This window comes from Gavia stellata, chromosome 19 (assembly GCF_030936135.1).
Source record: "Gavia stellata isolate bGavSte3 chromosome 19, bGavSte3.hap2, whole genome shotgun sequence".
Classification (NCBI taxonomy): Eukaryota; Metazoa; Chordata; class Aves; order Gaviiformes; family Gaviidae; genus Gavia; species Gavia stellata.
The window spans coordinates 14,909,020-14,924,563 of record NC_082612.1 but is presented as its reverse complement, the minus strand read 5'-3'; the positions used below and the strand labels follow the sequence as shown (position 1 = coordinate 14,924,563).

Below are 15,544 nucleotides of genomic sequence, written 5' to 3'. Positions count from 1 at the left end.
TCATGTTCCATGAGTTTTGTTGCATTTCTTCCCCCTGTAACTTTGTTTTGCATCTGTCCCTGAATATTCCCTTCCTCAGGTGACATAATAGTTTCTGCTGAACTGAGACTTCCATTGCATGTAGAAATTGAACCATTATTATTGAGACACAGTTAAAATGATTTATTGCTCTTCTTTAATACAACAGCACTGTCACCATTTCTTAGATTTATTCATTCAGCGATTATGTTCTGAACAGTGACACTAGCTTTTGATTAGAAATGTGGGTAACCAGATATTTGTGAACTTTCAGGAGTAGTATATTTAAGTAGGGAATGTACTTTATATAAAGATTATTTTTTTTTCTGGTATTTTGGTTGACTTTTAATTATTCAAATTAAATATAATTGTCAAACATTAACTCCTTTACTTTTCCATGCTTTCCTTCTGTGAGTTTAGAGGTAATTGAGGGAAACCCAGTCATCTCTTTCCCTTGGAAAGTGCAGGAGCAGGGGAGCTCATGGTCTCTCCCTAACTGTGGGATAGTAACATCGAAGCCTCTGCTGGGTCTTCACAGGTGTGTTAAAGAATTTCTGTAAGGAAAAAACACTACTTTTCCCTGCATGGTCTTCAAGAAAGTAACAGACAGCCAAAGCAGAATTGATCCTATTAAGAAAAGTGGCAGGGGTTCCTTCCTATTAATACCAAAAGAAAAATGGTGGTGAACTCCAGAGCTGTCTGAAACTTAGCAAACGGATTTTGTTCCAAGTACTTTATATCTCTAACCTTAAAATATGATATTATGTTTTATTTTACTTTGTAGGTGATTTGACTCTGTTGTTTTCTAGCTAAAATCTTCTTAGAGCTCAAATGAACCCCAAATCTCTCAAATTTGCTGTTAAAATCTTTTTAGTATTTATAGCTTAGATAAACCCCAGATGTCACAAATATGGGGGATGGGGAGAAGTAGAGAGAAACTTTCATCACTATGTTCTCTGAGCAATGTGGTAATCTTTTTTTTTTTTTTTTTCCCCTGTCAAGGTGGATGCCCAGACTGTTGAAGTTGTTTGGTTCTAGGATATGATGCAAAGCAAAAAAGGTTAAGAAACTGGAAGTTGTTTGGGGACTGCAAACTTCTTAAGATTTAAAAATATTTAAGAAAATCCTGTATCTTACAGAGTACAAGCTGCAGTCTTAGTACAGTAATTTGTCTGTTACAGTAAAAATGACCAGTAAAATTGATGTCATAGTGATGTTGTATTTGAAGTTTGCCTCTGCCTCTTTGCATCTTTATAGATATTGGGGGAGTAAGGAAATAAGTCTTCTAGAGGCAAAAGTGCCAGTTGTTGCCACTCAAATACTCTATCTTGCAGAATGGAGCATGCTTCCATCTTTAATATAGTGAAATATTTTTTTGAAACATTACTGTGTCCTCCCCTCGTCCCTTTCTTTATGGGATCAGTGGTCCCAGCACACTACCTCGTCCAGGCTGGTTTGCCTACTGTCGTGTGTGTATAGGAGTTCGTAGTGAATTGAGCTGTACTATACTCGGGTTTGCTTTGGGGTTTGGTTTTGTTTTGTTTGAAATGGCAGGTTAGGAAAGGTTTGTGCGTTTACATTCCTGGAGACTAGAGAAAGGAATCTGCTGTGTAAATAAATTTGTAACTAAGTAGTGACTGATACGCTAATATTTAGCTGGAGACCACCTGCTCTGAAACCATGGTGTCATAATAGTGGCTGAACTCATATTAAGAGTCATTTGTCTGTAGCTGATGTCTTTGAAACATTAATTGATACAGTCACCTTTGAATAGGGTTTTGGAAGACTGACTTAATCTTCTGGTATTTGTTTTCAAGCATTGGTTTTAAAGTGGGTAACTGATAACTTCTATAATCCAGTTTTCTTGCTGGCCCAAGAGGAAGTTTTAGAGCCAGTGCAGTTGTGGAAGGAAGGCAGTGTGGCTGAGCAGGCAGTCACCTGAGCAGACATAGGAGAAAGAGGAATTTAAGACAGTGTTGCCTGAAAGTATATTTGGAGATTTGAGAAAAGCTCATGGATTAATTTGGATTTGCCAGGAATCTTGTTGAGTAAGGACTATGTTTGAAGTCCTTTATATGTGAATTTTGTCTGAAGGCTGCAGTTATACCATCACACTAAGCTGACACCTCTGTGGTCATCTGCGGAAAGATTGCCTGTGGGTGCACATTTTTGTCCTCTGTATTGGGCTGGCACTGGCATTTCTGCAGCCAGGTAGCCAGTCGGGTCAGGGAAAAGCTTGATTAGGTTGGTTTTCATCAAGATAAATTCTGTAAGCTGACTGTGTGGCTACATCAGCACTAGTGCTGTGGTGGGGAAGAAGGGCTCCCTTTCCCCAGGAGCCTGCACTCGACTCAGGTTAGTGGCTGCTCAAGCACAGCATGAGGGCAGTTGCAGTTTGAACACCTTGAGTCAGGGTAAGGTGGCTGTGCTGGTGAAAGCAACAGTTTAGTTCTTGTTCAGTCCTCTGCCTTGCGTGGTAAGGATTTTTGGCCGTGAACCACATGGGGCAACTCCCACAACTGATAAATGACTTCTTTTTCGCAGCGCTGGTTTTCAGTTGGATCAGTACTGGTAGCTAGAAGTACATTGTTCAGTGGGTGTGCCAGGTTATACCTGTTTGCAGTAAGTGTGTGTTGGTATTATCCTTTTTAGGGGAAGCAAAATACAAGAATACCTTTTTTTTTTCCTGAAAGGTCACATCTGAACTCTGGGAGATTACATGAAACATTCAGGAGTTTGACTGGGGAGTCTGTCAGCTGAAGGGAAGACAAAACTGCTCTGAGTGGTTGCCTTTTTTTAAAGGGTGTACCTTCAAGCAAGCTAAGCCAGCTTCTTATTTTTCATAATCTCTCTCTTGCAGCTTTTTTCAATAGATAGTTTGCTTTTAAAGTCGTCTTAGTTTTAAGACTTTAAAAGGGACTTGCAGACAGTAGTGATGCTGATACAAGGGTGCTGGTTGGTTTATGTGGTGCTGTATTATGCCCTTGCAAGGTCATGCCTCCTTTGGAAGAAGGCTGGCTCTGGTTAGGGAGACTGTTGTTGACTGGAGTTCCTGTGTCATTTTTCAGGGCACTGGGAGGTAAAGGTGATGGATCTGAGAGCTTAGGGAGGATAAAGGCATAAAAGTTATTACAATATGGTATGTGTGTGTTTCAGTATAAAATACAACTGAAATGACCACTGCTACTATTGGGAAAACCAGGTAACTATTTAATGTTTCTGTTATCTTCCCTCTATACATTTAAAAAAAAAAAAATAAAATTCAAAATTGTTTTTCTAGCTTACTGTTGTTTTCTGCAAACTAGGAAAGCTCAGTAAAGGGTGCCAAAGGAAGTGACATGACTCGCTAACTTGCTGAATATCGCAGGCCTCTCATTTTTTATTATAATTTTTTTTGGAAGGCCACAATGGCTGATAAATGGTAGGAAGCAACATTTGAACTCGTTGAAGATGATAATTTGTTCAAATAGATTACAATAGTACTGGCCGCCTACCAAAGTATAAGTGAAAATTACAAACAACATATGATCAGCCTACCTTTGATCTTGCTAGTAGGAAATAAGATAGCCAGGAGACAGAAGAGAAGAGATCATAAAGTTAGAAATAAACTGAAATTTTCCATGGGTACAATCAGCTAGCTGGACTGCATGAAGTCAGCTGATATGCATCTTCAACGTCATATAGAAAGAAATAACTTTTGCCAATAGATACCTTCTGTAGATAACCTAGCATTTAGTAATCCTTGATATATAGATCTTGCCTATCTTACCTCAGTGGGGAAAAAAAAATATACTAAAAGGCAGATTCTGTTGTAAGACAAATGTTCCGCTACTGTTTTATCCCTTTGTATTAAGGTTGCCATCTGAAGATGCCGTGAAATCTTCTTTGGAATACAGTCTCTGAGTTTATGTAAGCCAAGACAATTTTCTTCTCTATTCAGGTCATCACCTGTTAATGATTTTCAAAGTAAAACTTAAATACAGTTTAGATTCTCAAACTTTTCATTAGATATATCAATATATCTGCATATTTGAAACTCCTGTCATAGATTAGTTCTTTTTGCTGACTCTGCATTGCAGTCTTATTTCCTTAGTCCAAGACAGAAAACCTAGTGTTTTGTTTGACTGTGCAGGGATCAGCGGTAGAATGGAGAATTTTAACAGGGGGTGGGGGGTGCATAATGTGTCTTATTTATATTTTATTGTCTAATAATTACTTTACAGGTGAAATAAAGATGCACTATGTAGAAATAGCAATAACTCTTTGCTTAAAAAGAACATAATTTTTGAAGACAAAATTGTGGACTAATTTGCAGCTTTCCTTTTGAAGGCTTTTTCCTCCACTGTGTGTGTTCCAAAGATTAAAGAAGTTCTTAATACGAAATGATCTGAACTAAAAATATTGTACCTTTTCAAAGGAAGAGAAGGGAAATTTAGAATGTATTTGGCAAGGGTCTCTGAGGACTTGCAGACATGAGTTCCAGCGTTTTTCTTTTTGAAACTGCTAAACTAGTGAAATTGGGCAGGCAGTTTTATTGACTTTGTTTTGGAGGTTTAGGAGATTGCATCATTAGAAAGCTTGTGTTTTAGCACTTTACCAAAATATCTAGAATTAAATGCAGTACTAATGAAAGCTGCAAGGTATTATGCGCTAATTTCTTTAATGTTGAACTGCGCTTAAGATATATAAGAAAACTTGGAACCTAAAAGATAGTGCTGGAAATATTGTTTCAGGGTAGTGTATGCAGCCATAGAAGTGGTTACTCTCTTTCGTATTAGCACTAGTGACCTCCTGCACTTAGTGCTTTGAACAGCTATAGGTTGGTGGTTATCCAAAAGTAATAAAATTAAGTCTCAGTAGCTATCCTGTGGGGTGCAAGAGTTGGAGAACAGCTGCAGATCATTTCAATGTGTAGCTTTTTTCATGCCAGTCTTATGTGCTGAAGTCAGTTTTGTGCAGCTTTTGTGTGATAAAACTTCCTCATAATTTAAGATTACTTGAACACACTACTAGTTTTGTTTGACTTCTAACATTTGTGTATAGGGTAAGAGGTGGGCTTACAGCTCTAAAAGTGATCAAAATGTACACTTCTTTCACTGTGATAATAAAAAATGTGCAACTATATGGCTGGTGCTTCACAGTTACAGTATGTCTGAGCTCTTTTTCTGTGTCATGTGAATCAAATAGTTCTGACTGTTCCATGTCCATAGAAAGTGATCATGAAAACTATAATTGCAAATGGGGGGGACAGGGGACATCCAACAGATACTTCAAAATTTTGTGGTCCATGAGCTGTCAAAACTGTCATATCTTCTAAAATGATTGCTTCCAAGGACATAGACTTCTGCACCTCTTTCTCTCCTGGCCACTCGCAAAGTAATTGACTGGTCTGGTTTCCTTATAAATTATGGTTGTGGTGATTGTGTGAGGAAAAATGCTGAGAGGGACTTTAGATTCAGCACGCCCCTCTCTCTAACCACAAGTATTAAATAATGCCTGTCTCTTGAACTACCAGTATTAAATAACTGAAGATAATATCTTTCCTATCTGAGTTCATGCTAGGAAAGAGATTAGCTAGGAGAAACATTTAAAGGCACTATATGACTAAGTAGTTTCCCTGACTGACAGCTTTATTCCCAAATGGAGACAGAAGGGAAGTGGATTATTGAGCTAAAAAGTCTTTCTGCTCCTTCAAGGAGACCCAGTGCGGCAGCTGAAGATAGACACTTCTGTTAGGGTTTTTTACCTTTAATTTTTATTGTCGTGTCAACACTGGCTGTGATTGCCTTTGGATGGTCATCGAGTTTCTAAGTTAAACCCAAGTCTGAATCCCACTATTTCTTATGCGTTTTAGGTCTGAATAATAATCACACGTTGTCAGATTCGCTTAGCTTGTCTGGCAAACTTCAGGGAACAGGTAACTTGATTATTATCGCTGTGGAACTCTGCTGGCCCAGCAGCCTTGTATTTCAAGACTGGTACTAGCGTATATGTACTGAAGCATGCTGTCTCAAGGGTTTTAACTGTGGTGTACCACTCTTACTGTCCCACCTGATTTACATGTTATGGCTCATATGCAGAGCAAGTGATGCACAGATGTGATAAAAGAAATGTCTAGACTGTTACCACTTTACTGATGGACGAGTGCAAGAGATAAACCATCTCCCTTGGGGGGGAAAATGGCAAAATCAACATGCACAACTCATCCTGGAGTTTCTTTACTCCTTTTACTAGCCTTTCCAGAAACCCCAAATGTTCTATTTACCTGGCTCTGTTTTTGCCTTTGCTGGAAAGCAAAAGCTTTCTTAAATAGCAGTTTACAAATTGTCTCGTCCCCTGGTCCTCTGTGTTTTGCAGTTCTATGTGGAGTGCAGATGTCCATGCATTACAGTAATTACTGCATTTAAGCAGTTCAGCCAGTAACCTTCATTGCTTTGATAGCATAGATTTTATTCAGTTATTGATGGTTTTCAATGACTCTTCCATCTGGGACCAGACTCATAGGGTCTGACTTCGTCCATGCTACTCAAAGATTGAAGCAATCTGAAGTAACTGTATGCAGCTGAAGATGCTGATTAAGGTAGATTTATAAGGTGTTTATAAAATGGACTGGAACTGATTAGTTCACAAAGCAATAACTAAGCGGGTTGCAGCTGAATTTCTAGAACTGTGTTCTCAAAAACAAGAAGGCTACCAATGAGCTATGTGAAAGGTGTGCAAGATACCTGCCTGAGAGGGGACCAGCCGATAACAAAACAGTGCACAGTTGGAGATCACAAAAATTATTTACCTCACCAAGCCTATGTTTGTTTGTTTTTTTTAAAAAAACCCAAATAGGTCTGTTGTAAACACTGTGTGCTCTGTTAGAAATACAGTCTGTGGCCATAAACCAAAACCAATTAATTCCACTCAGCGTACAGAGGCTAGTAGGAATATACACATTGCCAGACCCAAGTCCCTGTATGTCCTAGTAAGCCTTTTGCAAGGGTCATCGTGGCTGGGTTTCGTGTGTCATGTGGCCAAGCTAGCATCTTCCCCAGCTCCCCCCCCCATGAGTTTGGTCTTCAATGCTGAATATGCTTGTAGTATTAGATTACAGTGTATGATAAATATGCTTTTTGTAACTGCTATATGACTCATGTTTCCACAGTTGTAGTCCATCAATTTACAAAACATAGACAGCCAGCTGCACCTGCATGGAGCCTCTGTTGGAGTCAGGAGCTCATTTTGGGCACAGCAGCATCCTTGTACATTGTAGCTTGCAGGTCAGGTTCTGTGATGGCCATAAGGTTATGAGGTTATAATGTCAATGACATTATGAAATGGAGTCAAAGGTGTGAAGATGGACTTAAAAAAAGGAAGTATAGCTGCTGATGCTAAAGGGAGAAAAAGAAAGAAGGTGTATGTGTGGGTATGAATGGAAAAGTGCAAGCTTCTACTGCTTAGATATGTGTTGGGACTGCTTGCACATACTCTGTTTTTTGCTTGCAAGGGTATTTGATAATAATAGGGAAACTTAAAAGAGCTTTCAGCTTTATGGTAGTTCTCCATAGAATTGTAGAACCTTCCTAGGAGGAAAAAATTACTTGGAGATTTTTCTTCTGAATGTCATATTTATGGCTCAGCCATATTTCATATGTACAAAATAATAGTTAAGCTTCGTCTGCTTTCACTGTTGTAGTGCTAGTGGAATTGGCTGTGGAAATTAAAGGACATAGCAGCAGCCGTCGATTGAGGGATAAACTTGAGCGAGGAAAGTGAATATATAGGGAAAAGTAGGAATGAAAGGGCCCACAGAAAGATACAATGCAGAAGTTGTAACTTGTCCTTAAGCTCAACAGTTGAGAGGAACTTGGTCAGGAGTTGTTAAGAGTTGTAGTCCTCTGAAGAACAAAGTCTTCTGAAGCCCACGTGCTGAGGATTGGGTGCTTTTTTTTTTAAGTGTACAGGAGTATTAAAAGCCATCTGACAAACTTCTGTTACTTGATTGCATAAGGGTGATACCAAGAATTCTTTTTTTGAGAAAGGCCTTTACAAAAGGGTTGGATATTGAGAGCATAGAATATTTTGGGAATTAAAAGGGAGGTCTATTTAGAACTACGCTTCTGGCCTTATTTTTCTCGTCCTTGTAGCAGTGTGAAATGGTGTTATGTTAACTGTAATTTGGACAAAAATATTTGTTTCCAAACTTCCACTGGTCAAAACTACAGCTATTGAAGCTGATATTAAAATAACTTCAGAAAAACAGAGCAGGGGCTCTGAGGGAAACCAAGATCTCTTACAGATGTGTCAAGTATAATTTTTTCACTAAGTTCAGCAGATGTAGTTCTAATAAATGAAAATTGGGGTTTTTTTGGGGGGGGTGGGGACAACCCATTTTCGGAAAACACAGAAGAAAATGTTCCAAAAGAATTGAAAACTGTTAGATTATAATGAAAAAAGGGAAGCAATCAGTGTCCTGATCAGTGTCAGTGTAGCAAAACATGAATACTTGAGTATGTGGTGAACTTTTATAGCTAACACTTCGTATTTTATTAGAGTTACTGTTCCTGTGAACGAGATGGGAGCACAAGGAAATCTTCCCTCCTCCCCGTGCCCCATGACTGCATATTTGAGCTTTCTAGTTGTTTATATGCCTATAGCCAAAATATATTTTTAGCAGTATTGATAAACTGTGGAAGTACTGCATAAAATTACAGCTTCTGCATGAGGTTATAGAGACCCTAGAAAGCAAAATTACCTTTTTATTTCTTAAAAAGTGTGTGGGGAGAAGATGTCACCTATGTAACCTTGGCTTTCCCCCGCCCCCATTACATGTACTGCTCCCATACTATGAAAGAAAGTACAGTGTTTGGAGTGCACAACAGAGTGGAAATCACAATAAACAGCAGCATCTCTTGTTTTCTTTTTTGTTTTGTTTTTAACATTTCAGTTGACCTTCATATCTGCTGCCTAGATTTTGCTCAGCTTCAACAAACTAACTAGCATCATCATTGTCCTCCTCCATCTCTTACTCATCTTCATCCTCTTCCCTGGCAACCCCATGAGATTCAATGCCAAAGATCTGGCTTTGCTGGCCAGGCGACCATCAGGTTGTTTTGTCAAGGAAGGAAAACTGAAGATTTGCCGAGTGGTTGGGGATGAAAAATTAATAGGTAAAAATGGCTTGCACTGAAAACTACTCGTGGTTGATGTGCATGTTTTCTGCAGTTGTCAGCTTACAGTTTCACTAATCACGTACACCTCAGAGTTTTCAGTTTCCTTCATGACTGATGCTTGAGTGGTGCTAAATACCTTTCTAAACAAAGAAGTTTAAAGCCAGCTCTTTAGTTTGCTCAAGTTTTTCAAGTTTTCTTTGTCATGTACCTGAGAAACAATACTCAGTCCTTAACCTTATTATTATTTTTTCCTGTGAAGAAAGACTGTTTTTTATGACTGGTGACTAGCGATCACTAGTAGTTAGTTGCCATGCTTTAAAGTTTGGATATCCAGTTCCTCAGGAGCTGCCCCTCGCACCTCCAAAACCTGTGTTCTTCTATCACTCTAGATTTTTTTCTGTGGCTCACTTCCCACCTCCTTCGCAGGTTTCTTCAGGCTTTTATGATCATATTTTAAATGTCTTTCAATTTCCAGTAAGCTTGAATAAATGTCTGTTCCCTTGGTAGCTGTTAGGAAATAGCTCCTGTTTAGCTGTAAAATCAGTCCTAATACAATAATTTCAGCAATGGTAAATGTTTTATTTTCACTCATCCCAGTTGATCTTCATTGTGTTTATATTTACTTTTATTTTATTAGGAAAATAAAAACAAACCAAAAACCCAACACAGACTCAATTATGATAAGGAGCTGAAAAAATTTTGTGCTGCATTTCTAGAATATTTTATGTGTTTTCTGATGACAAGTAGCTAGAGTTTCCTGTGGAGGATGCTGCAGACTTTCTGGACATAGTATTAGTGAGCATCCACTTCTGGCTGCTTTGGGGTTCCTCAACAGGATTCTCTCTCTCTGTGTTCTCATCATCGGCAGCATATCAAGTCCTGTCCAGTGAATATCCGATAGTTATGATGATGTTTTGGATTTTTCTTCACTTATTCTTAAATTGAGTGCTGATATTGCTGCTAGAAACCTTAGGTTGACCAGAGACGGACCAAACACACTCATCTAGCCCGGTATCATGAGCTATCTGTGCCATGGTCAGTGGTGGTAGATTCTAGAAAAGTGTTTAAGAAACTGTGCATATGTAGGATGTTCCTATTGCCCAGTAAATCCTTCTGGCTCCCACCAATCACATGATGAGCCCTTGAGAGAAGGGTAATTTCTCTGGAGGCATTTTGGTCACTGTGTATACTATCCACTAATAGACTTGTCATGGTTAGTCTGACTGATCTTTGGACTTGCTTATTTTTCATACTTAGGAGGTAGTGACTTTCCCAATCCTATGTAAAAATAGCTTTTATTAGAAAAAGATGGAGTGTGAATGTGATAGATTCCTTCCTTGCCCGCAGGGTTCTGGAGGATGGAATTTAGACTTAGCAGAGTCCTGTACTTGTACTGTAAGGCAACATACTTGGATCTGATAACTGTTTAGATTTTAGTTGGTGGATGTGCATCAATTTATATTAATTCTTTTCTCTATTGTTCTTGCACTTCAGTAGGTCTGGAAAGATCCAGGAACTTACTCCTTTTCTTAAAAAAAAAAAAAACCAACCCAGGTTATAACTGAAAACTGTTATTTTAGGTCCAGTGCCTGTGTAAACCTTCCACTTTCTTGTGGGGGAAAAGCTATTCTGATTTTCAGATGTTGCCTATTGAAACATCTTAATTGAAATTATCAAGAGGAGAAGGGAATTTTATTTCTTTATTTACTGTAACAAGACATCCCTCTGGTCAGTATTATGTCTCTAGTGGTGGCCAGCTTTGAGGGAAGTACAAGAGTTCCACAGAGGCAGCTGTGGAATAACGTGACCTTAGGGTATAGCTGTTCTTCCAGCTCCCTAGGAATTCAAGGCTGGCTGCTGTCTGGAGACATGGGGTTTCATGTGCCTTCTCAAAAATAAAAAAGAATACATCTTGTGTGTAAATACATCTTGTTTGTCTGTGAGATCGGTATGTGTGTATGTCTACAATAGGTATATGTATCTACCTGTACCTACAGATCTGTATACAAGTGTTTTTAAAAAAAGAAAAATGATGCAATTTTAAAAATGGCTAGTTTAGGAAGAATAACTTTAAAAAGTTTTTTTGACCCACTCATTGACCCTAAATTTCTGAAACATTCCCTGTTCTTAAAAGTTTGGTTATGTCCCTGCATATGTGTATAAACACAAATATGTTGTTACTTCCATTGGTTAAGCACTTCAAAAAAGTGTGGTAAAATAGTAATAGCAAAGTGACTGTACATATTTAGGCCTCGCTCATTTTTTATTTTCTGAAAATTGTAAATTCAGATTAGCATGTGCTAATCTAAGTGGAATAGTAAATGTTTTTGTGTCTTAACAAGGATTATATTTCATATCTTGAAATGATGGAAGCAAAAGCCGTTCCATGCTAAAGTGGCTGTTTCTGCTCTCATGTGAGGAAAAGAGAAAAGCAGAGAAAACACAGTTGAGTGTATGCCGCAGTCACCAATTCTCTCAGCTGCAGAGTAGAAGAAACCTTCTGGGAAGTTATTTGGCATTTCACAGCATGTTGTACATAGGCAGCTGCTGAATGAAGCTGGCTTGCTTTGGTTAATGATTTTCTTTTCTGACCTTTATAACTAATGCATCTTCTTTTAAGAAGCATTTAATGTGTGAAGACAAAAGGTTGTTTTTATTAATCTCTTTCTTCTTTGCATACAGAACCGAGAGAGAGATGGTGCTGACTGAAAGGAAATCTGCTTTTTCTAATGAAAAATAAGGTAATTCATTTTCCTACTGCTTTTCTTGATGTGTTAGTCTAATCTTTAAGAACTTGAGTAATCCTTTTTCATGATAGCTATTGGCATTGTGCTTTTAGGGACAAAAAAAGTAAATCACTATTATTAGAACAGAGGAGATGAAAAAAAATCCATTGTTTGCTTTCTACAAGACTAGGTATTCTTCATGATAGCAAAATCCTTTAGCTGAATCGTAAACAGTCTATGGCCAGGTTCTGCTCATAACATACATGGGTCTAAATCCAGAATTACTCCACCAAATCCACTGGAAGGAAAGCAAAATCTCACAGCTAAATGAGGTATTGTGGTAATGTTCAAGATGCAATTTCAGACCCCTACTACGATTTTTTAGTGTGGTTTTGTAACTGAATTTGTTATGAAGAGTGGTGTTATTGTCTCTTCCTTTGTCTAAAGAGCAATTATATGCCTAAAATGAAGGGCCTATTTTAATAGGGTCTGACCCTGACACACAATGGAAGTCATGGAGGAGCTGCTGAGTGTCCTTGTTTGCCGTTGGCTTTGTTAGGAGTTGAGGCCACTCATCCTCTGGAAGGAACAAGCACAAAGTCTAGAATTGCTCTTTTTCTTACCCTTTCTGATATTATGAACACTGCTTCTGTAGTTGCCTGAAAATAGCCTGGATTCTAAGGAATTAGGGAGTACTTACTATTAACAGTTAATAGTAAGTATTTTGTAACTGTCTCCTAGGACATTTTTATACTGTATGGACCAGCAGTTGGATGGAAATGATAGTGCTGCTTGACAGATTGTATATTCTGTTTGAAAGATTTTTTTCAATGTGATAAAGTGGCTTATTTTAATACAGTGATGAATCTGCACATATGGTATACTTTTAAAGCAGTGTTTGCTTTCAAAGCACTGTTCAGGAGCATGTGATAGACTTCTGTATGTATGCAAACAAAATGAGACAGTATGATGTAAAGGTTTCTCTGGCTTGAGTTTCATATGGCTGCATTCTCCTGGGTGTTAAAAGGACCAACAGGTTTTATGTAGATGAAAGCAAGCTCACAGCCACCCCTTTGTCACACCCTCATACATTATCGTTCTGCTGTATGACGTGCAGAAACTATTTTTAGTAAAGGGCTTTAAGTTTCAAACTACTCTCTTCTACTCTATGTTCCTCCAAGCGTCCTATTTTCATGTGAGCCTCTGACATTTTGTAAAACAGTTTCAGGAAATATTTTGATCAACCTTGCAGCTGTGAAGAGAGGAGTAGGAGAGTTTTGCTGAAATGAAATGTAGCTATCAGTTTGGCTCTGGAAATGTAGAGAATTAATGTTACTGTACTAGAGGATTGGTACTCAGGTTCATAAGGTGTGTGGTGGTTTTTTGTGGGTGTGTTTTTTAATGTGTAGATGAGGTGCAGATGGATGGAACGAGACAATCTCGGTTGGACCAGCAAACCAACCAACCTGCTAGGTCCACTCAGGCTGTTCAAATGCAAAGCTGTATTTTGAGAAACTTGGAGGATGAGACACATTAACGGCCTGTTACTGAAATGATTTCGGCTTGCAGTAAATAAAGGGGAATTCACCTTGAAATGCTGTGGCTTGACTGAACCAGTTAAATAGGTGGGTGATTTTTATCTCTATGTCAGTGCTAGAAAACTGCATCTCATTCTTGTTTCCTTGTTTAAAGAAGTTTTCAAAATTTGCAGAAGTTATGGAAGGAACCAGGAGATTTGACAAATTTTAGCTTATTAAAAAGACTGGTGACTTGATTAATGTCAAAGTGTTTTCAAAAGGTGATTTTTATCAGGTACTTTAATTAGGGAGGTCACAATAAGAGAAAAACTTGGAAATTGAAGTCAGACAAATTCAAATGATCGCAGGATGATTGTGGCCACTGAAATCCAAGTGTGGTGAGGTATAGTGCGTGCCACAACTTACTAAGCTCCATACAGAGACCACTGAGTGATTAAAGGGCAGTGTCTTACAATAGATCAAACTAAATGATGTAGCACTTCCTAGTCAGCTTATATCCTAGGAATTTGTGAAACGGTCATTTTCAGAGACTTCCTCTGTTGAGTACTGTAGAGGATAGCTTCTTTGATGAAGACAGATCATTCTTGATCTCAAATCCCTGTTTCAAAGGATGCAATTTATAGGCATACTAAGTAAAACCAAAGCAATTTGTGTGCTGTGAGGACAGAAGGGAGTGTACCCTGTATTTCTTTTTTTCTTCCCCCCCCATCTCGTTCTAGAAATGAACAGATATCCTGTCTGAAGCAGATTCTTGACATAGGAAATCATAGTTTGAATTTTGGGAGTGTAGTTTGCCAGTATAATAACCAAAAATAGTCTTATTGTAAAAGTTATTAAGCATATTAATAAACATAGTTGCCAATTTTCTGCTTTTTAATATCCTACTGAAACCTTTGCTAATTCAAGTAATGTAGTGTGTGAAAGATGCGCCCAGGACAGCGCTGATGAAGCCATGTTCCTATTTTTGTTGCTGGAACCTGACTTGGCTTATGGCTTGACACGGAATAAAAGTAACTCTGATGGTTTAGAAGCTCATCTGAATGCTGAACAGTTAACTCCAGAACTCACTGTCATGAAATGAAGACAGATTTGCTGCTATTCATTAATTGCTGTCAGAGGCATGTGCATGTCTGCATATACAAATGCTTATAGTTTAGTGACAGACTCTCATTCTAGTTCAAATGTACATAAATTATACTACTTGTATAAGAAGAATCTTTTCTATGAAATTGCAAAGGATGCTTCCCGACTTACCTGTGCTGTAAATCTTAAATGTATGTGGTTCAACAAGGCCAAGTGCTGGGTCCTGCACTTTGGTCACAACAACCCCATGCAATGCTACAGGCTTAGGGAAGAGTGGCTGGAAAGCTGCCTGGCGGAGAAGGACCTGGGGGGGTGCTGGTCAACAGCTGGCTGAATATGAGCCAGCAGTGTGCCCAGGTGGCCAAGAAGGCCAATGGCATCCTGGCCTGTATCAGAAATAGCGTGGCCAGCAGTAGGGAGGTGATTGTGCCCCTGTACTCAGCGCTGGTGAGGCTGCACCTCAAATACTGCGTTCAGTTTTGGGCCCCTCACTACAAGAAGGACATTGAGGTGCTGGAGCGTGTCCAGAGAAGGGCAACGAAGCTGGTGAGGGGTCTGGTCTGGAGCACGAGTCTTACAAGGAGCGACTGAGGGAACTGGGGTTGTTTAGTCTGGAGAGGAGGAGGCTGAGGGGAGACCTTATTGCTCTCTACAGCTACCTGAACGGGGGTTGTAGAGAGGTGGGTGCTGGTCTCTTCTCCCAAGTGACTAGCAACAGGACAAAAGGAAATGGCCTCAAGTTGCTCCAGGGGAGGTTCAGACTGGATATTAGGAAAAATTTTTTTACTGAAAGAGCGGTGAGACACTGGAACAGGCTGCCCAGGGAAGTGGTGGAGTCACCATCCCTGGAGGTGTTAAAGGAATGTGTGGATGAGGCATTGTGGGACACGGTTTAATGGGCATGGTGGTGTTGGGTTGATGGTTGGACTTGATGATCTTGCAGGTCTTTTTCAACCGCAGTGATTCTGTGAAATAGCATGGCAGTACACTTAGAGTATAGGGAAAAAATGTGGTTTATTCC

The 15,544-nt window shown here is 39.0% G+C and overlaps 1 protein-coding gene across 1 annotated transcript in view; it reads left to right on the top strand.

Annotated features, from left to right (window-relative positions):
* The first annotated feature begins 9,061 nt into the window (after positions 1-9,061).
* The window catches only part of INPP4B (inositol polyphosphate-4-phosphatase type II B), a 274,537-nt gene continuing 268,054 nt past the window's right edge, over positions 9,062-15,544 (top strand). The window contains 2 exon segments of the mRNA XM_059827010.1: positions 9,062-9,173; positions 11,859-11,917. Coding sequence (XP_059682993.1) covers positions 9,062-9,173; positions 11,859-11,917 — 171 coding nt within the window.